The 22,770-nt window shown below is 35.8% G+C and overlaps 1 protein-coding gene across 2 annotated transcripts in view; it reads left to right on the top strand.

Moving 5' to 3' along the window:
• FAR1 (fatty acyl-CoA reductase 1) overlaps window positions 1-22,770 on the top strand; it is a 107,285-nt gene that overhangs the window by 63,596 nt on the left and 20,919 nt on the right. The window contains exons 3-9 of one of the 2 annotated variants that reach the window (XM_007497136.3): window positions 4,582-4,757; window positions 13,559-13,738; window positions 17,172-17,349; window positions 18,683-18,727; window positions 18,820-18,938; window positions 20,128-20,195; window positions 22,280-22,451. In XM_007497136.3, coding sequence (XP_007497198.2) covers window positions 4,582-4,757; window positions 13,559-13,738; window positions 17,172-17,349; window positions 18,683-18,727; window positions 18,820-18,938; window positions 20,128-20,195; window positions 22,280-22,451 — 938 coding nt within the window. Of the gene's footprint in view, window positions 1-4,581; window positions 4,758-13,558; window positions 13,739-17,171; window positions 17,350-18,682; window positions 18,728-18,819; window positions 18,939-20,127; window positions 20,196-21,804; window positions 21,977-22,279; window positions 22,452-22,770 lie in introns of both variants that reach the window. The other variant, XM_001367749.5, reaches the window with a different exon arrangement.

Raw genomic sequence — 22,770 nt, 5'->3', positions numbered from 1 at the left:
ACAAGAAGGCTAGAAAGTTGTGTGTTTGTTGGGATGCAGTTATTGAGGGCTTTGAATGCTAAAACAGGAGCTTTTGTATTTGATCATGGAAGTGAATAGGTATTTGATTGTAGAGGGGGTGACGTGATCATACCCAAACATTAGGAAACTTTATGGAGAAGTAGAGTAAGAATTAAGACAAACAGACTTTCCAGCATATGAGGCGATCAAAGTGGTTGGCAGTGTCAGAGGATTGAGGGGGGCTATTTGAAAGGTGTTGTTGCCGAGGTGAAATCAACAGGCCTTGGCAACAGATTGGATGTTGGAGGTGAGAGAGAATGAGGAGGCATGGGTGATTGAGATGGTAAGGTGGGAGAGATCAGGAGGACTGCAGAGCCTTTAAAAGTAGGAAAATTTCATGTGGAGGTGGATTTAAGGGGAAAGAACATGAATTCTGTTTTTGACATTTTGAGGGTTTGGGTTTTTTTCATGTCTGTTGGGCATCCAATTTGAGATGTCTGTGAGTCAGTTGGAAATGAGGGTGGAAGGTCAGCAGAGAGGTTAGGGTGGGATTGGTGAAATGGACTTGAGAGGTTATTCTAGTTCAGTCCTTTCATTTTACAAATGATGAAGAAACCAAGAGAGAGAAAATGAGTGATTTTACCAGGGGTGATATGATCTTCACTCATCATAGCCACTTTGATTTAGTTTGAATTTTTCTTTCACTGGTTGGAAATGGAAGAATACCAACGATTTGTAACTCATACTTTAGCCCTTCATTTTCAATTCACTAATTAGTAACAGAAGTAGAACTCTATCCAGAGCTAGGAGAAAGAACTGCAAAGTAGTTATGAAAAAGGCCATTCATGTACAGGGTGTCCCCAAAAGTCTTTGTGTAATTTCAAGCTTTAATAGCATGTTTGGCAAACTACAATTCCAGAACTGCAGCCCAGAATGAAGAATGGTTTTTATGTTTTAAAATAAAGTTTTATTGTATTGAAAAATGTAAAGAACATTATTAGTGTTCAAGCTGTACAAAAACAGGCAACTTATCCACATTTGCCCTTTGGGCTGTAATTTGGTTACCTTTGCTAATAATATCTTAAACTAGGGGGCAGCTATGTGGCTCAGTGGATTGAGAGCCAGGCTTAGAGATGGAAGATCCTTGGTTCAAATCTGTCCTCATATAGTTCTAAGTTGTGTGATCTTGGGGTAGACCCACTCCCTACCCCATCCCTGTTCTTCTACTTGGAATGAATACTTTAGAGTATTAATTCTAAGATGGGGAAGGTAGGGTTTTGTGTGTGTGTGTTTTTTTTTTATTTTAAAATTAAATTAAATAAAAACCCTTACCTTCGAACTTAGAATCAGTACTGTGTACTGTACAGAAGAGCAGTAAGGGCTAGGCAATGGGAGTTAAATGACTTGCCCAGGGTCATACAGGTGGGAAGTGTCTGAAGTCAAATTTGAACCCAGGACTTTCTGTCTCTAGGACTGACTCTCAATCCACTGAGCCATACACCTTATACCAATACACTTTGGGACACCTTATATTTTGTCAAATTATTCTAGGATAGTTTGACTTTGCTAAAAGGAGTTAGGATCATTTTAGGTCACAAATAACTTGCTGATATATTTTCCTTCACAATTGCATTAACTACTAGATATCCCTTATCTTAATATTTATAACTTGTCAAAGGAAAGATACAGATTTATTTTGCTATTGAAAGGTTGACCTCTAGGTTTGGCACTAAATTTGGAACGCAGATATCCTATTTAAAATGTTACCGTCCCAGCTTGTTTTCTTGGCTTTCCTATTTCTGTTGAGGAATTTGTAATAGAACTCTAATGATAATTTTTGGTTTCAAGGGAGCAAGGGAGAAGGTAGTAGGAGCCATTTTACTATTGAACCATATTTTAGCTACATTATTTAGTAGCTGTCATTAAGTAGGAATATTTGGAATCTAATCATACTTGTTGAGTTGAGTGTTGGTAGAATGGAAATAGATTAATGGAAGGAATCTGCAAAATTAAATGCTTTGTGCAAACTTGTTTGAAAAACATTTGGGACAGAGGGGGAGGATGGTTCATAAACATACTTCATATTTTCCTATGTGCCCACTTTCTTTAGGCTATTTCTTTTACCCTCTTCTAATGTTCTTCCTTCCCCAGAACCTCTATTGAAATTCTATCTTTCTTTGAAGGGAAGCTAGTTAAGTAGAAGAAAAAAAATAACATTGGGACATGTGGTGGAATATATTCATGTGAGAATGTCTGATAAGCTTTTGGAAGTTGGAAGCCTAAAGCCAATTGAGAAATTGGAGTTGGAGGTATTTTTTTCTTAGGTGAAATGAGGTGATTGGATAGGATGATCTCTAAGGTTCTTCACAGTTTTAAATTCTCTCTAGATAGTTGTTTCTTTTGTGCCAAAGTGATTATTGAACCAAAAAGAATTCCTTGTGGGGTAAGTGGGAGGCTCAGTGGATTGAGAGCCAGGCCTAGAGACCGGAAGTTCTAGGTTAAAATCTGGGCTCAGCCACTTCCTAGCTGTGTGACCCTGGGCAAGTCACTTAACCCTTATTAACTAGCCCTTATCACTCATCTGCCTTAGAACCAATATAGTATTGTTGAGGTAAGGATTTGGGGGTGGGGGAGATCTCTTGAGTGAGAGTTCAATGGATATTTGTGTTGATATTTGTTTTGATAGTATTTACTTTCTTGCACATCATAGGTATTTAGCTGTATTGTGAAGAGAGAAGATGAGAGATCTCCATTGAGTCTTGAGGAGAGCCCACAGTGAGGGAGATAGATTGAGAAGCCAGTAGTGTTGGGGATGAAGCAATAAGGTAGCAGAAAACTCAGAATTGCTGTGTACCCTAGGGAGTGGGTTAATAGGATGGATGAGGTGTGGAAGGAGTGATGCCAGTAAAAATGTGTTAAGTGCCTACTCTCTTGTTTCAGGCACAGTGTTAACTAAGCACTGGGTAGGGTTAATGAAGAAAGGGGGGGAAATGTCCCTGCTGTCAGTCAGCTCACAGTCTAATGGGAGTTGGGGAATACAACCTGTGAATAACTATGTACAGTGTTTTTTGGGGGGTGTATAAACAATTATTTGCATATTCTTTATATACTTATATTTATATTAGATGACAAAATTGACAAGGTATAGATATGTATTTTTATATACATAATTAGCTTTCAATGTAGCCAGAATTTGGTGGCAGAATTTATAAGATACAATCCAAGGAAGTGTAGATGACCAAAAAAACCCCAACAGATCTTTTTCTCTCTAAATGTGGGTATACCAAGGCAAAGCCAAAATGGATTTTTTTTAAAAGATAAAGTTATCAAAATCCACACCCACATTTGAATACAAATTCAGGAAAGCTAGATGTAGATAAAATGGGTAATGTTTAACATGAGAGAATGCTCTAGAATTAAGAGAGGATTGGGAAAGACTTAATGTAGAAGGTAGAATTTTTGCTGTGACTTGAAGTCAAAAGGCAGAGATATGGAGGGAGAGTATTGTAGGCATGGGGTTGGGGTGGTTAGTAATCATAAACCACTGGAGACTGAGTATAGGGCTGGCATGGTAAGAATTTGTTTTAGGAAGATCATTTGTGTTTTGTATTTTAGGAAGATCACTTTGACAACAGTGGAGGATTGACTGGTGTGGGGATAAAGGGAAAAGATCACTTAAGGAAATTGAGGTTTGGGGAAGATCTAGGTTTATAGGCTTAAGAGGTAGAGTTTATATATATATATATATATATATATATATATATATATATATATATATATATATATATATATATATATATATACACATCTTGGATATGGCAATGTTAGTGGGAATAGTTGATTTACAATTAGAAAAGCAAAAAAAAATGTGAAATAGGGTATGAAATGAATCTTGAATATACTGAAGGATATATGTAGATATTTGACAGTATGCTAAAGAGGAGAAATTTGTGAGCCAGGTCCCAGGGACACATTAGTTAGAAATATGAGTGTGTCCTTAGAGGACGGAGATCTTGGCAGTGATGAGTTGGCAAATTCAATTTAAATTGAAGATAAAGAGGGACAAAGACAGGTGGTGAATGAATTGTCCAAAAGTGGCTATTGCAGTGGTTCTCAACCTTTCTAATGCTGTGAACCCGCAATACAGTTCCTCATGTTGCAGTGACCCCAAACCAAAAAATTATTTTGGTGGCTACTTCAAAATGGTAATTTTGCTACAATTATGATTTGGAATGTAAATACCTGATATTCATTATGTATTCTCATTGCTGTAAATTGAGAGGTTGAGAACCACTGCACTATAGAGAGAGACAAAGGTAAAAAGGGTTCATTAAGTCTATTTCCTTTTCATATTGGTAAAAAAAAAACACACCAAACTATATCAGGTAGTTATAGTGATGGTTTTTATATATTGTTGGCTTTCCTCTCCCTTTTGATACATTTAATCTTTGAAGTCCATTTCTTGTAAGTTCAGATTTGTCTAATTATATCATAAAGGTTGTATTTCTTGTATTTAATCTCTATAGAGAACTCTTTAAGATCTGACATTTTGTAGCCCTATCCTTTATTTTTTCTTTATAGCTTTTTGACAGACTGAGAGATGAAAATCCACAATTTAGACAAAAAATCATAGCAATCAGCAGTGAACTCACACAGCCAAAACTGGCCCTTAGTGAAGAAGACAAAGAGATTATCTTAGAGTCTACTAATATCATATTCCACTGTGCAGCTACCGTCAGATTTAATGAAAATTTAAGGTAAGTCTAGATATTCATATGAATTCTTAATTTTAGCAGTTTCTTTTTAAACCATTTGCTAGTACTTAAAAAATGATAAATTTGTTTGAGTTTAATCAGTGTTGAAATTATATGAACTGTTTGGCCGGATGCTGTCTGTGGTTTTCAAAAAAATTTCCTTCTTTTTTTCTTCCTTTTCATCAGTTTAAAGATGCTGGGGGAAAAAAATCTATTGCTTAGATTAAAGCTCCCCCCATTTCAGAGAAGTAAAATAAGAGGGAAAGGGAACAATGGGGAAGTTGGTGGGAAAAATTGAGGACTGTATCTTCTGTTTTCTCAGCAGTTTTCATTTTCTCTCCTGAGTATTCAGTTCCTAGTTCCTTCTGATAGTCCACCATGTCCTCAAACTGTCAGCTCTTCCCTCTGCCCCCCTCTCTTTGGTGCATTTTATCTTTTTACCCCTGTACATTTATGAAAACTATTATTGATCTAATCATACATTTCTCTCAGTGACCTTTTAAAGCAGTGCCTTCTTTATTTTCATGAGAAAATTTCTTCAGGAAAAGTAGCATTTGTTTTTGGAGGTGGGGGGAATTAGATTTTTAAAATACCCAATATTTTTGAAATCTAATTAGTGTAGTTAAAAAGGTTACTTGTAATAATATTTAATTTTGAACATTCTCTTCCTTAAATGGGGGGCGGGAGAACGACGCATAGTGAGGAACTCATTTTATTAAAATGTTACTTCAGGGGCAGCTGGGTAGCTCAGTGGATTGAGAGCTAGGCCTAGAGGCAGGAGGTCCTAGGTTCAAATCTGGCCTCAGACACTTCCCAGCTGTGTGACCCTGGGCAAGTCACTTAACCCCCATTGCCTAGCCCTTACCACTCTTCTGCCTTGGAGCCAATACACAGTATTGAGTCCAAGACAGAAGGTAAGGGTTTAAAATTAAAAAAAAATGTTACTTCAATAGTTTGCCAATAAGTTTTCAGAATGACGAACCTCACTCTATGGAGTCCCATGTTCAAAACTCTTCTTACTATATGCCATGATGCATCTAAAGAAAGCAGATATTTCTTCACCAAGAATTTGTAGATAATAAACTATGTCTGTAAATGAGCTTCAGTCACATATGATATACATATATATAGAAAGCCAGCAAGGTAACACAGTGGATAGAGTGCCAGACCTGGAATCAGGAAGATCCGAGTTCAAATAAGGCTCAGGCTCTAGACAAATCATTTACCCCTATTTGCCTCAGTTTCCTCATCGTTAAAATGAGCTAGAAAAGGAAAAGTCAAACCCCTCCATTATCTTTGCCAAGAAAACTTTAAAAGGGGTCATGAAGAGTTGGATACAACTGAAATGCCTGAACAGCCACATTTATTTTAAACCCTTTATTTTAAAAGGCTTACTTATTATTTTTGTATGAAGTAGTTGTTTCAACCATTTTGTAAATAGGTCAAATAGAGGGAAAGAAGTACAAATAGGAAAAGTTCAAGAGAAAGGGAGTCATGCACTTCTGAGGAAGAAATACCTGCTTTTGTTACTACCAACTGTTTTTTCCTTTCCTATTTTTATTACCATAATATTATTTATATATATATATATATATATATATATATATAGGACCTATATATATAAATATATATTTTATATATACATAGGACCATGTGTTTACAAATCGAGTTTCTATTTGATCCTCATAATTTCTGTAAGGTAGGTAGTTTAGATGTTATTTCCATTTTATAGATGAAAACATTGAGGTTTTACAAGAGGGAAAGTGAATTGCCAAATATCACACAACTAATTAGTGGCAGAGCAAGGATTCAAACCCATGTGTTCTATCCTGAATCAAATAAGGAGTAAATGACACTGTTTTCTTCTTGTCATGAGAGTGAGATAACTTAATCATTTCAGTGAAATTCTTACCTTCTATGTGGCATTTCATCATGTGGTTGTCTGACCTTTACTTCAAGGGGGCAGTGGCTGTTATTGTGCTCAGGCTGAGAGCTAGGCACTGGCACATTGTATTGTATTATGAAATGTAACTAAATCTAGTAAAGTTATTTAACAATAACCACAATTTAAAATAATCAGCAAGCATTTAAGAGCTTGCTCTAGACCAGACTTGGGGGCTACAAATACAGAGAATGAAACATTTCTATATTCAGAGAGTTTACATTCTAATAGGGGAAATTGCAAATACTTAAATAAGTATAAAGAAAATAAATACAAATTAATAAATACAAAGTAGTTCAGTACAAGGTAATTTGGGAAGGAATTCTATATAGAGAAATGATAATTTTGTCGAGTAGGAAAATAAGGGATATGAGTGGTAGACAAAACAAGGATAAATATTCTCTCGTTTCCCCCTCTTTTCTTTTAGTGATAAGCCTTCCTCTCTTCAGATGCTTTATACATAGCCTTAAATTGTGTCTTCCCCAGCATAGACTTCATTTGTGTATGCTTTGTCTAGTTTGTTCCTTTTCTATTTATTTATTTTAATGTCATTTCTACTTCCTCTTTTTATCACATTGGTAATTAGGATGGTAGAGTAAAAATCTAATAGCTCCATTATTCTTGGAGAAAAGACTTTGCTATAAAGTTTCCATAGAATCTTTTAATTTTCTATCCTTTGTTGTTTTTCTTCCAATTTATTCCTTAAATAGCCATTTCATTTTGTGGCAAATATAAAATGTTACAGCTTTTATAACAACCAGATATGAAGAGACTCTTAAATTTTGTTAAAAATCCCTTATTCCAGTTTTATGAATATCATTTTAAATAGAACTCAATTAATTGAAACTATTTCTATGCCCTAGCCAGCAATCCTGCTTCAGAAAATATACATCATTTTATAGATTAGAGATTAATTTCACATATTTTATATATTACACATTTTACATATTACTTGTACACCCACATCTTTGCTATATTATATAAACTGATCTTCGAACAGTAAGCTTATTTAATGTTAGCTTAGTTTTATTTCAGAATTTTTGCTTTTTGATCTGACTACATTAAAGAATTTTTATTTTGATAGTAACCATTAACAAAAATATTCACATAAGGTGAAAGTGATTTACATAAAGTTACAGGCTCCAAATAATTTTAATTTTATTAAAAATGTGTGTGAGACATACAAAATAAAATCCTCATTTTTCTGTTCTTATCATCCTTTTGTGTATTTTCTCTCCTTATCTTTTGTTATCATCATCTGTATGTTGTATTGATTCTCCTGCACTAATTCATAATGTCTTCATTTTCACCTAGATTTTTCATGAATATCATTTCTTACGCAATGGTAGCCCACACACAATGCTAGTCCTTAAACACATTAAAACTTGTTCACCTCTTCCTTATTGTGTGGACGTGACGATTATTTCCGCATACCTAATCATTTGCAAGACCTCGTCGTTTTTTTCATCGCACCAACTTTTGCATAGGCATCCTCTTCTCCAGAGTCACATTGTCACAACTTTAAATTGCACCCTCATCGCAACTGGCCAAGACCATTATAGTATATTTCTCATTGATCTCTCTCTGCCTGAAGTCTTTTCTCCTTCTCTGTTGTGGATAAAGGGGAATTGGAATGAGCCAGGAGGTCCGCCAGGGGTTCTTCTTCCCTCTTGAAGAACAGGTGATGATACGGGTAAATGGGAAATGAACAACACTCAGTCTCCTTGGTGGTTAGCAGTACAAGCTTTAATCCACACATACCCAATACCCAAATACCCACTAACAATAGGTACAGAAGTATAGTTATAGTTTTTACCTATGGGAAAGTCAAGCCCCCCCCAGCATCAGAAACTAGCTAGTCACCAAAACAGATTCTTGGAAATGTTATTTTCTTAGAGTTCTGGGAACTCCTTGTTTTCTACCAACAGGGGACAGATTATTCACCTGGAGCAATGGCCATGGGGAGCTCATCCTCCTTGTCTCAAAACCTTGTCTCTTTCCCGAGTCTGCATTCCTTGTCTGACCTTGTCCAAGAATGCCTACTGGTGTGGGGAACAGAGCAAAGAGGCCTTAACTCTTTGCATTCTCTACACTTCTCTAATCCATCTTTTACTTAGCTGTCAAAGTGAAAGGCAGCAGAGGGTAGCAGATACAGTACTGGACACAGAGTCAGAAAGCTGAGAATTCAAACCCTGTCCTAGCCACTGTAGGACTGAAATTAATATCCAGCAACTCCAAGTATTAATTTTATGAAGTTTATTAATAATTACCTGAAGTAGAACAAATAAAAAAATAAATAAAAGTAAAATAACCTAATTATTTAACAAAATTAAGACCATGTGACTAAGTTCTCCTTAGCTATTTAAAAAGCCCACTCCACCAAAGCCCTGACAGAAAGACAAGAGGGTGAGAGGCGCAGCTACACCAAATTTATATCCTCCCTGCGGCAGCACGTAAGGTGAGGAGAGTGGAGTGCTGGGAATTGTAGGATTTAGGGCAACAGATTCTAATTACACAATCACCCTGTGATCCTTTGGGAGACTAGTCTCCCCAATGGATCATTTAAACATAACTATCTTATACCATTAAAGATCTTCTAACTAAAGGTGCATACAATATTGCCCTTTCTAAGAGGAAACTACAGTAGTTATAGATAAGAGGGAAATAAAAGAGAAATAAAAACAAAACCAATTATTGTTTCATTGACATAAAACCAATTACGGGCAGTCCCTTTGGCATAAGAGTGTACATTCAAAACAAATACATTCAACCCCACCACAGTCAATTCACCACATCCCAATGTTCATTCTGGATTTTTTGTGCAGTGTGTGGTCTTTACAGGCATCTGCATGGCACCTTCTTCAAACAGTTAACTTTCTGGATTCAGGGAGGTAGTAAGTTTCTTGTTTTGGAAAGCACTAAGAGAAAAACCCTATCCTTTGATCCTTTTTTAAAGCTTTATTAAAGAAAAGGCAACCTTAGTTTCCCATAGTTGAAATTTACTCCCACTTTCACTTCTACTCCCAACCCCATTCACCACCCTCATTCATAAAAGCTTGAGCCAGAGCATCTTCATTCATTAAAAAAAAAAAAAAGCCAGCCTCCGCCTAGGTCCTTATATAGACCAATCCTGTGCCTGGAAGTAGGGGACATGGCCCCTCCCTATCACAAGATTGGTCCATTCAAGACCAATCCCATGCCAGGAGGTAGGAGGGATCCCTGAGGCACACTGGATTGCAGTTCCCCCTGGCCTCAACATTTTGAAACTCACATTGTCCTAAAATTATCCTCAAAAGAATTTAATTTAAACTTTGCAGTATAGGATAATAATATACCACTTACTGTGTATCCCCGAGCAGGTCATTTAACCTCCCTATACCTCATTTTCCTTATCTATAAAATAACTGAGTTGGTGGACTCAGTGGCTTCTAAGGTGTCTACCACTTCTAAATATTTAGTCTCATATTTTCCTAAAGCATAGATTTGCCACAGTCATATATATATATATATATATAATCCTTTGTTTAGTATTGAAAGCTCTTCATATGCTTGCCTCTTTATGATTTTTCCAGTATTCTGATACTCTATTTTCTTCCATGTTCTGCCCAATAGTCTAACCACCTCGGCCTAATGACTGTTCTTTACACATGACCCCTTTGTTTCCCATCTCTCTGCATCCTATTGTTAAATTTAATTGTGGTTGGACTGATTATATTAATTGGTGGTTGCCAAGGATTTAATTTCTAAATCCCAAAATGAATTACTAAAGTAAGTGGAATTTGTGGTAGTTTATTTACAATAGAGGGAAAGAATTAAGAAAGAGATAAAAGAGAAGAAAGAGACGCAGAGCTCCAGTTTCCTCTGAGCCAAGTAGAAATTCTAAGCCCCATCCAGGGGAAAGGAGTCTCAAGACAATGGCATGCCTTTCTCAGAGGTTCACACCTCCAGAAAGGGTAAGGAAACTAAGTCAGCCTTTACACTCACCACGATGACCATCTAAAAGGAAAGCAGCCTGAGGTCTCCTGCACAAGCTCCTCCAGGGGTCCAGTTCCACAGCTAAGTATCTTCACTCCAAGTCTGAGTGTCTGTCTTCCAGTCTCTCCTCCAAGTGGTTCTTCTTCATTCTTGATTCTGATCCTTGTGTGCCTCTGTTTCCTCTATTTAAAGATCTTTTTCTCTTGTGTCACCTCCCCTAATTTTTTACATCTACCAATTACAGCAGAAGCTCCTCTCCAAGACTGCCCACTCAATGTATAAAATGGGTGTTCACACCTTTTGTAGTTAGTTATGTGGTTAGTTAACACCTTTTAAGTTAAAATGGGTAGATCTACTTTAAATACTGAGTTAACACTTTGGGGATTAAAATCTAAAAATAGACTGGGGAATACAATTTTAACTTCACCATCAAAGAAGAGCTAAGTACCTTCACTGTTACAATCAGGAGATAGCCAAATCTAATCTTCATACTATATTTGCTTCTCTCTCTTCTAACCTATAATTTACTTTTAAGATTTAACTTAAGCACTGCCTCTTCTAGGAGGTCTTTTCCAGGTTCCCATAACTGCTAGTGCTCTTCCCACCACTCTATCTTGTAAATTCTCATTTGTATATGTTGATTCTCCCATTAATTTTTTAATTTTTTTAATTTTTGTTTTGCTTTTCCTTTGAATCCTAGAACTTGGTACAGTACCTTGCATATAAAAAATTCTTAATAAGTGCTTCTTAGTTGATTGATTTATGGATATACTTAATATGAATATTTTTATGCAAATATATCAGGTACATTCTGCATTGATTAGTTTCAAGTCATTGGGTCATCAGCTTCTAGCTGAAACATACCATCTCTTTCATTTTACAGATGTGTTACCACTCTGAAGTCTAGATAAGTTAAGCAATTTGCCTAAGGTCAAATAGATATTGAGGCAGAATTGTAACTTGAACTCAAGTCCTTTGAGTTTTTCCACTGACCCCTCTGCCTTTTTAGTGTTAGTGGGCAAATGTATTTTTGGAGGGTGATCTATAAGTACAGGGTACTGTGAGATTTAAAATGGTTGAGGTCTTAAACTGTAGTGAGTTAAAATGGTGGAAGATATAAATTGTGATAGATATAAGAGAGGGTGAGTAAATTTGACCGCAGAAAATATGTTTCACTACTGTGTCTTGGTTTTTAAATCAAATATAAGGTGGTTGCCAGGGAAATATTCCCAATTATTCAAATATCCAAGTCAACTGGGTTTTATAGAGATTTTTAATTAATAATATAATGAGGAATTAGAGAAAGAAAGAGAGAGAGTAAGAAAGGAATAAGTATGAAGGGCCTCAAGCCAATATGGCCTAGACCTGAGTCTTAAGAGAAAGAATCAGTCAGTCAGTCTTTTAACACTCACCACAAGGTCTGCCTAAACAAGGATTCTAGTGACACCAGGCCAGCTCCATCTCAGCTGACTTCACCAGAGAGCCTTCCAGCGAGACCTCCTTAGAGATTGTCCTCCAAGAGCTTCCCTTCTCCAGAGCCTCTCTCAAGAGATTCTTCCCAAGCAATCCTCATCAGAGATCCTCCAAAAGGAATTCCTCCAAAAGGATATCTCCTCAAGAGATTCTGCTTTTTCTTATATAGGGGTTTTTCTCCCATGTCACCTCCCCTAAGTCCCTACATCTACCAATCACTGTAGACGCTTTCCAAAGGACTGCCCATCTGAATTCCTGCTAAGTCGACCAATCTCCTCAGTAAGTCTGAATCAGAAAAAATGCTGCTGTGTCCACCAATCTCCTCAGTAAGTCTGAACGAGAGAAAACACAGCTGAGTCAACTAATCTCATCAAGAGAAAACTTGCCCGACCCTTTTAGGTACCTAGCATCCCATTGTATCAATTCTAAAAACAGGCCTGGCTCAAAGAATTCCTTGCCTTATTATAAGCATGGGTCCAAGTACTTTCATTGTTTAGCAAGGAGTTTTCTCTCCTAAAGCAGTCTTAAGTACAGGTAGAGTAGGGATCCTCCCATAGCAAGGAGTTTTCTCCCCTAAAGCAGTCTTAAGTACGGTTGGAGTAGAGGTCCTCCCATTTCTGATCCTGGCAAGTTCTCACATCAAAATGGGGAATGTTTCTCAGTAGGGAATTTGTTCCAATTAAGAATTCCCCAATGGGGAAATTTTTAACATTCACAGGTCTGAGAGATTTCAAGATTTACAGTACAGTAGAAGTTTTAGTAATAATTTGCATTAGGAATTCTCTTGTTAGGAATATATCCTGAATTTTTTAAAAAGAGCTTTCTCTTCCAAGATATTTATAGTTGTATTTAGGGGAGCGGGGGGGGGGGGGGAGGGGGAGGAGGGAAGCCCTAGAAGCAAGTGAAATGTTTATTAGTAAGGGAATGATTAGCAATGAGGCAATACAGTAGATAGAATGCTGTGTCTGGAATCAGGTAAACTCAAATTCATATCTGGCCTCAGACACTTAATAGCTATATGACTCTGAAGTCACTTAACACTTTTTGCTTCAGTTTCCCCATCTGTTAAAAACAAGCTAGAGAAGGAAATGGCAAACCACTCCCAGTATTTTTGTCAAAGAAACTCCAAATGGGGTCACAAAGAGTTGGACACAAAATGATGAGAAGAAATGGCCCAATGGAGACATAAAGAAAATATGAGATTTTGTGGGATAAATTAAATTTATTTAATGGCAAATAGTTACAAAAAATGTAATTGATTGTTCATTTTTTTGTCTATATATTTTAACTTACAAAAATGTGGAAATAATTTCCACAAATTTCAGTTTCTAAACATAGAATAAAATTATTTTGGTGTTGAAATAGGTAATCTTTCAGTTATGGCTAGATATTTATTGTACGTTTTTCTTTACAGAGATGCAGTTCAGCTAAATGTGATTGCTACTCGACAGCTTATTCTCCTTGCACAGCAAATGAAGAATCTTGAAGTATTCATGCATGTATCAACAGCTTATGCATACTGCAATCGGAAGCATATCGATGAAATAGTCTATCCCCCTCCTGTTGACCCCAAGAAATTGATTGATTCTCTAGAGTATGTCTTTTTAAAAATTAAACTTTGGGGGCATCTGAGTGGCTCAGTGGATTTAGAGCCAGGCCTAGAGATGGGAGGTCCTGGGTTCAAATTTGGCCTCAGACACTTCCCAGCTTTGTGACCCTGGGCAAGTCACTTAACCCCCATTGCCTAGCCTTTACACTCTTCTGCCTTAGAACCAATACATAGTATTGATTCTAAGATGGAAGGGAAGGGCCTCAAAAATAAATAATTAATTAAAAATATAAATGAAATTTAATTTTATCATTATGCAAAGATAAAAACTACATGGCTGTGCTTTTCATTCAAATAGTTTTAAATTTCTTCTTTTTTTTTCCTTCCCCCCCACCAAGTGTTTTGGCCATATTTTAAAAAACCAAGCTTGAGTGTCTCTCTCAGTACCATACATGCTAATGTTCCTGTACTTTCCAGTAAATGATTCATTGTATGGTAGTGGCAGTATGGTATAAAAAGAAATAATACTGAATTTGAATCCCGAAGATCTGTGTGTGAGGCTCTAGTTTCTATTTAATACCTGCATGACTTTGGGAGGTTTACTTGAGGCCCTCCAGGCCCAGTGGTTTCATCTATAAAAGGTGTGGTTTGAACTAGCCCTCCAGAATCCCTTTCAGCCTTTGACCCTATATTTTATGCCTGATCATAGGCAAGTGAGGGTGGGAAAGAACATGGAAAGAAAGCCCTACCTACTTTACTCTTGATAACATACACTTAAGTATTTCTCCGAAGTTGAGGATGGAGGTAGTAACAAATGGGTTAGGTCTGTTCTTTTAATGTCAGCAATCTGCAATGACTTGAGCCTTTCTAGTAGTTGGCAAAAGAATATTTCCTGTTGGTTGGTCAGAACATTCCTGCTCTTTTCTTTAAATTGTAGTGTTTATCAGTTGCTATATGCTTTCAAAAATGTGGACCCTGTCTTTAAAACTTCAGTTTGAAGTATTAATTTCTTTTTAAAATTGGACTTACTATCACATTCCCCAAGCATATTTTCCAACCTTATTCCACCAGCTCCATCAAATCGTAATTATAACCCCACCTTCTGCTGTATGGAGAATATTAAGACTATCTGAGTTAATTTTAACCCTAGCTCATGACATACTCCTATGTGAGATGTAGGTTATAGCTTTAAAAAAAAATCCAAGTGAACTCATTCATTGTGTGACCTTGTGCAAAAGTCGCCTCATATCTTGATTGGGTTTCAGTTTTCTCAACTGTACAATGATGAAATAGAGCACTTACTGTGTCAAACTCAAAAGCAACAGATCCCTGAGTCACATATTGATTTAGGAAACCACGAATTTACATGATCTTTGTATTCCCAATTACATTTTTACCAGTTCCCTCCTTTTATATATCCTTGGACTAAGTGACCTCCAAGATACCTCCTTTCAGGTTAAAAATTTATAATTCTACACAGAAAATAAATGGGAATTATTCATTATATAATAGGATTCTTTTAGTATTATATTTAAAATATTCCATTTTGCACATAACTTTTTGAGGTACACTTACATCTTTGTTATCGCAGCTCTTTTGGTATTTCATGGTTCCATGAAATGGAACTTATGGTTCTTACCAGAAAAAAGCCCTGTCCTCTTAGGTAATCTGTGGGAAAACTGAGATGTTTTCTGGTATGAGATTTAAAATAGTGAAGCCCATAAACTGTAGTGAGTTAAAATGGTGGAAGATATAAATTGTGATAGATATAAGAGAGGGTGAGTAAATTTGACCGCAGAAAATATGTTTCACTACAGTGTCTTGGTTTTTAAATCAAATATAAGGTGGTCGCCAGGGAAATATTCCCAATTATTCAAATATCCAAGTCAACTGGGTTTTATAGAGATTTTTAATTAATAATATAATGAGGAATTAGAGAAAGAAAGAGAGAGAGTAAGAAAGGAATAAGTATGAAGGGCCTCAAGGCAATATGGCCTAGACCTGAGTCTTAAGAGAGAGAATCAGTCAGTCAGTCTTTTAACACTCACCACAAGGTCTGCCTAAACAAGGATTCTAGTGACACCAGGCCAGCTCCATCTCAGCTGACTTCACCAGAGAGCCTTCCAGCGAGACCTCCTTAGAGATTGTCCTCCAAGAGCGTCCCTTCTCCAGAGCCTCTCTCAAGAGATTCTTCCCAAGCAATCCTCATCAGAGATCCTCCAAAAGGAATTCCTCCAAAAGGATATCTCCTCAAGAGATTCTGCTTTTTCTTATATATGGATTTTTCTCCCATGTCACCTCCCCTAAGTCCCTACATCTACCAATCACTGTAGACGCTTTCCAAAGGACTGCCCATCTGAATTCCTGCTAAGTCGACCAATCTCCTCAGTAAGTCTGAATCAGAAAAAATGCTGCTGTGTCCACCAATCTCCTCAGTAAGTCTGAACGAGAGAAAACACAGCTGAGTCAACTAATCTCATCAAGAGAAAACTTGCCCGACCCTTTTAGGTACCTAGCATCCCATTGTATCAATTCTAAAAACAGGCCTGGCTCAAAGAATTCCTTGCCTTATTATAAGCATGGGTCCAAGTACTTTCATTGTTTAGCAAGGAGTTTTCTCCCCTAAAGCAGTCTTAAGTACAGTTGGAGTAGAGGTCCTCCCATTTCTGATCCTGGCGAGTTCTCACATTAAAATGGGGAATGTTTCTCAGTAGGGAATTTGTTCCAATTAAGAATTCCCCAATGGGGAAATTTTTAACATTCACAAGTCTGAGAGATTTCAAGATTTACACTGGTCAAAAAATATTCATTGACTTCCTACTATGTCTAAGGCTCACAGTGTCATATCTGTTCATATATATTACAACAGAGCAGCCGTATTTTCTCTTGCAGAAGTTACTAATTAATTTTTTCATGCTGAACTTAGAATCAAAAGTGCATAATTATTTATAGTTAATTTATGCTTGGTTACATAATCACTTTTTTTAAAAGTTTATTATATATCTAACATTTGTAGATCAACTGACTTGATACCTGTTTCCCTTAAGGTTGATTCTTTCATTCAAACAGAGTGTTTCTCTCTATATATATATCTATATAATAGTAATATATAGTATATTTATAGTATAGCATAGTAAATATATATAGTATGCTATATATAAATATATAGTAAATATATATATATATATTTGCACATGCCTATATATATCACCTATTACATGTATGCTGCAAAATTTGTTTTATCTTTGCTAAATCTTTCTAAAGTTTTTGTTGTATTTTTTTGTAGAGAGGGAATAAGAGAAAAAGTAGATAAATGACTTAAGTTATTTTTCATTGAACAAAGGAAAACCAGTTGAATCAAATTATTGACTATTTTGTTCATGTTTACTATGTCTGAGGAACTATTTAAAAAATACTCTTTGGAATAAAATATTTGGAAACTAATTCCTCTTTCTTTTGTGACTTCTTTGATTATTAGGTGGATGGATGATGGCCTAGTAAATGATATCACTCCCAAACTTATAGGGGACAGACCTAATACTTACATATATACAAAAGCCTTGGCTGAATATGTTGTACAACAAGAAGGAGCAAAGCTAAATGTGGCAATTGTAAGACCATCAATTGTTGGTGCCAGTTGGAAGGAGCCTTTCCCAGTAAGTTATACTTAATATATAGTTTGCTGCTATATTTACACATGTGAATTGTTGCATCCAAGAATATGAGGTATAGACTAAAATTTTATAAAACTATGAACTATAATGTAATTACTTAATAATTGAGGTTATTAAAGTAATAACTGATCCAACATGGTTCCTTATAAAAATTACTGTTGTTTTAAGTTAATTTTTAGGAAATGCCTATACTTCTGTTATGATTCTGGATAACTTGAGTTAAAATATTAGAAATGTAAGTTAGCAACATTAAAATCTTTTACTGAAAACTATGACTGAGTATATGAAGTCATTGCATTCTTTTCAAATAAGACTCAGTCAAGCCAATTTTTCCAGTGTTTGATATGAAATTCTAAAAGAATAAATTTTAATTTCATATGAATTAATTCTATGAATTTTAGAAAGTCTCATCATCTTAGCCTTCATTCTTCATTACTGATTAGAATCCAAATTATAAAAGAAAAAGAATTGAAGGTCAGAGCATTTAGAGGTCTTACCCTTCCTACTGTAGCCTTGCCAAGCCCTTTAAGACCGTAATCCTTTCTTTCTCCCTTGGTCACCACAGTTGAAGATAGGAACAGTTGTGAAGATTAAAATGCAAACAAATTTTAGGCTTGAATACAATTTATATTTAATAAATTGCTGTTCAGCAGAAAAAACCTGAAGCAAAGTAACCCTGGAAGTTAGTTGAGTGCACAAAGAAAATTGCTCTTTTGTTGGGACAATGATTACTTTATTTTTTTATATTTAATTCCCCCTATCAATTAATTTTAAATAGGAAGTAGATTTCACTCTTTTGTTCAGTGGACCAAAACCATGTGAATTTGTGCCAGACCGATAGAATTGTTGAGTTAGATTGGGTTTGTTCAAAAATTCATGGGAGAACCTTTCAATGTTTTTAATAAGATTTTAGTCTAAAGCTAGCTTATTGGGTAGAGTTAACATGTATGGCTATATAAGCGCAAAGTTTTCCTCCCTTTCAGCTCCCTTGTAAGTGGTAAAATCAATTTGCATAAAAAGATTTGTTGGGGTAGCTAGGTAGCACAGCAGATAGAGCACCAGGCCTGGAGTTGAAAAGACTTGAATTCAAATGTGGCCTCAGATACTTGCTAGCTGTGTAACCCTGAGCAAGTCGTTTAACCCCAATTGCAGAGCCCTTTTTGCCCTTTTGTCTTAGAGTTGTTACTAGGACAGAAATTAAGAGTTTTTAAATTAAAAAAAAATTTTTAAATAAAGTTTTTGTTGGGTTGCAGATTTCGAGGAAAGAATCTGTAGTTTCACTTTCTTAAAATGATTCTTTTTCATTTATTAACAGGGATGGATCGATAACTTCAATGGACCAAGTGGTCTCTTTATTGCTGTGAGTGAAGTTCTAAATTCAATTAGTGCTATATGTTTCTTATTCCTTAAGTAATCTGATTAAATATTTTGTTTATTTTTACTTCTTCAAAGGCAGGGAAAGGAATTCTTAGAACGATGCGTGCCTCCAACAATGCCCTTGCCGATCTTGTTCCTGTAGATGTAGTAGTCAACACAAGTCTTGCAGCAGCCTGGTATTCTGGAGTTAATAGGTATATGAGGTGACAATGTGGGCTTATTAAATTATTATTTGAAATTGTAGTAAGTTGGGGCAAATGGTTTACTAATTTGAAAAATTCTCTCGAAAAATTTAAGTATAAAATCGAAAAATGGATTTTTTTTTCTGGAAGACTGGTACATTTTTAAAAATTTCAGTGATCATCCAATGTTTAGGATTGGTTGAAATTTACCCCTAAATAACTGCATGTTGATATTTGCTTCTGTGGTTTTAAGACTTTTTGCCTTCAGTGAGCCTTTTTGATACCCACTTACTTTATGCTGTACTTTTCCCAACGATTTTTTAATAGGAAGCATATCCTAGTGGATAGAGAGCAGTCCTAGAAGTTAAGAATTCTTCGGTTCAAACCTGCCTCTGATACATGCTGCCTGTGTGATGTTAGGCAGATCACTAAACTACTCAGTGTTCTTTGGCAACTGTCTGAGGTTATAGGTACTGACCTGCTTTGGGTGCTCCCTAATGTAGGAATTCCTTATACCAAGTAAAGTATAGGTCTGATATCTGCTCCCAGCCTTAGTTTACTACTAAAGGGGCAAAGTAGGAGGTTGATTATTTCGATTTATTGTCCTGAGTGAAGGAGAACCCAATTTATAATTTGCCTCAAATTTGGTCTCTGAAAATTTGTCAAGAACAGAGAATAGATATTAAAATGCTTCTTTTTTTTCCTTAATTTTTTTGGCTTACCATCCTAATACAAAAGGAGAAATAGTGCAAATGAAAAAAATGTATACATTGTAGACAGTTATTCTGTACAACGTCATTTCATAATTTTGTCATTAATACACGATAATCAAGCCTGATGCTTATAAAATACTATTCTAATGTCATTTAACTGATTTATCCATTTATAATATTTATGCCATCATTACTATGGAATTATGCCCTCTGTTTTGCCCAGTATTCTATTTTCATGAAATCCAGTTTAATAACAATAAATAAGTTATGGTTATAGTTTCTATTGAGAAATTTGCAGAGTGTTGAAATATATGGATAAATAAAAGTACTTCAGCTAATAAATGTAACTTAGCCCATTAAGAATACAGTGGCTCTGTAATTATCTAAAAGGTGCATAGACTTTTTCACACTTAGTTAAAGGTGTGTGTTCTTTGCAGGATAGGCTTGAGAGTTTTGTTTGGTACTTATTCTGATTTTTGATTTTTCAGACCAAGGAACATCATGGTATATAACTGCACGACAGGCAGCACTAATCCTTTCCACTGGGGTGAAGTTGGTATGATTTTTTTTTTCCTTCTGCTTTCTAGAAATCTTAGAACAAATCTTAATGCTATTGAGGAGGAATAGGTTCTAGTGATTGTTTTAAAGATCATATGTTAGTACTATTGTAGTTGCTAAGAACTTAAGGCTACTCCCTTAGTAATTTATTTTCATTATCATTGCAAACTTAGCTGGCATACCTACCAACACCAAAACATTCCTGAAGTGAGAAGAGACCTTGCTGCCTATGCCCCATCTGTGATTTTTGTCTCTTTTCCCTCCCACAACTGCCCCACTTGCCTTGTGGGAAGTAATGTTCCTTTCTTTTTGCCTGGGACCACAAACTGTATTTTGTCAGTGGCACAATGGAGCTGACTCGATGGGCATTGCTCTCAGCTTTGAGTGCTGGTAACAGTATAATGAAACATACCCCATGAAGTAGATCTAGAGTGGCAACAGATGAAAGATGCTTGGGAAATATGATGATGACTTAATTTCTACTAGCCTCTTGACACTTTTACCATACTATAGAAAATCTACAGTCAAATTTGAGTTATTACAGTAGAAATTTTAGTACCTTAGAGATTCCTATAGATCCTTGTCATATCTCTGCCACACCATATCTTTGTGACCATGGGCAAGTTACTCAGCTTTTCTGGGTATTAATTTCCTCAACTGCAAAATGATGAAAGAGTTGGATAAAGGTGATCTCTGGACATATGTGGCACTGAATTTATTTAAAATTAGTGTACTTAAAGAAAACTTAAATTAAACCAAGTTCTCGTTTCACTTGGTCAGTTTTAATGCAAAATGCTATTCATGTTACTAAAGGTCAAGAACAAATTCTGCCTCGAATTGAATCATTATTTTCAAACAAATATTTTAATTTTAAATCACACAGTACCGTATTCTCCCAATTTCCCTCATTGGTTTTCTTAACAGTTTTAATTGAAACAATTTAAATTTCTAATAAGATAGGCATTTAGAAACTCAAGCTCAGTTACTGTTTTATCAAGTTAAATTTTTTAGAATAGATACTAGGTTGCTGTTTAATGAGTGATATGTATTCCAAATGAATTATTAATATCCAGATGATATTTGGGAAATTTGACTTATATGTTGAGATTTCAATAAGATATTTGAGAGTAAAAAGTACAATACTGTTGGGTAACATAAATTTTTTATGTATATCACTTAGGCAATTTATTTAAAAGTATTTGCAAGAAAAAGATCATGATTTTCCTTTTCTTTTTGAAGTAAGTACAGTAATAAGAAACTGGAAAGAGGAACAGAAAGAAAGAAGCTATGGTGAGAGGTACAACATAGAAAGTGACCTTATAATGTGGCCTTGGTAAAGCGTTCAGAGAAATGCCAGAATGAGCTTTTAGTTCTTGATATAATGAAAATTATTAAGATGAGGTAGTTCTCAAATCATAAGAGTTCAGTGGGCATATATGCCCTTTTTTCTTTTAGCTATTCTATAAGGTTTTGTTTTAAAAATGGATGCAGTAATTTAATTCTGACATCTATAGTAAAAAAGTATTGTACCTTGTAAAAATGTAATGGTTTTCAAAAGTTCATTACATGGTTATTACCAAAGCTGTTACACAACTTTTCTTCCTCAGAATACCATGTAATTTCTACTTTCAAGAGGAATCCTCTCGAACAGGCCTTCAGACGGCCCAATGTAAATCTAACCTCCAATCACCTTTTATATCATTACTGGATTGCTGTGAGCCATAAGGCCCCAGCATTCCTGTATGATATCTACCTCAGGATTACTGGAAGAAGCCCAAGGTAATGGTGACTAGCTCTGTCTTATCTGTTCCTCTGACTGTGAAACCCATGTTCACACTAAAGCGCATATTAACTTTGTATTTTTGTTCATGCTTATGATTGAGGCTTAATGGCCTTTGTGAATGAGAAGACTCTTGAATTCAAGACTTTTGCCTTAAATGAAGAAATGATCTTGTAAGTCATCCATTTCACTCAACCCTTCTGGTGACTAATTCACTTGACGTCTTGAATTCAAGATCTCACTTGAGGTTTTTCTTGGAACAACAACATTCAAAAATGCTTTGACGCTTATTTTTCCTACAGGATATTATCTAAATCATTCCTTCAAGATGAATCCTTTAAACCAAGTGTTCAGGCGCCCCAATATTAAGTTGTATTCCAACAACCTAATGCTTCATTATTGGAAGGGTGTCAGACACACAGTACCTGCCTTATTGCTCGATCTTGCACTCAGGTTGACAGGTCAGAAGCCGCGGTAAGAAGAATAGTGCTAAGTACACTGCGTATCGGTGAGGTGGTGGAAGCTTGCTGGAGAGACGACAAGTCGCTGGCATGGGCTTTACCAGTAGTACTACTAACCTAATTGGTCACAATCACAATCAGGATGCCAGGACATTTCTTAGGGTTTTTATTAGCCTGTTGGGACACCATTCCTGGTTCTCATGTCTTTGAGCTACTGACCCTTCAATATTCTATTAAAAAAAAAAAGAAAGAAATGCCCAGCACCAGGGTTGTCATTGTTATTATAAGCTGAAAATGAATCTCCTCTTCCTCCTCCCCCAAAATCTTGAGTG

This window comes from Monodelphis domestica, chromosome 6, assembly GCF_027887165.1.
Source record: "Monodelphis domestica isolate mMonDom1 chromosome 6, mMonDom1.pri, whole genome shotgun sequence".
Classification (NCBI taxonomy): Eukaryota; Metazoa; Chordata; class Mammalia; order Didelphimorphia; family Didelphidae; genus Monodelphis; species Monodelphis domestica.
This window is presented reverse-complemented; position numbering and strand designations above follow the sequence as displayed.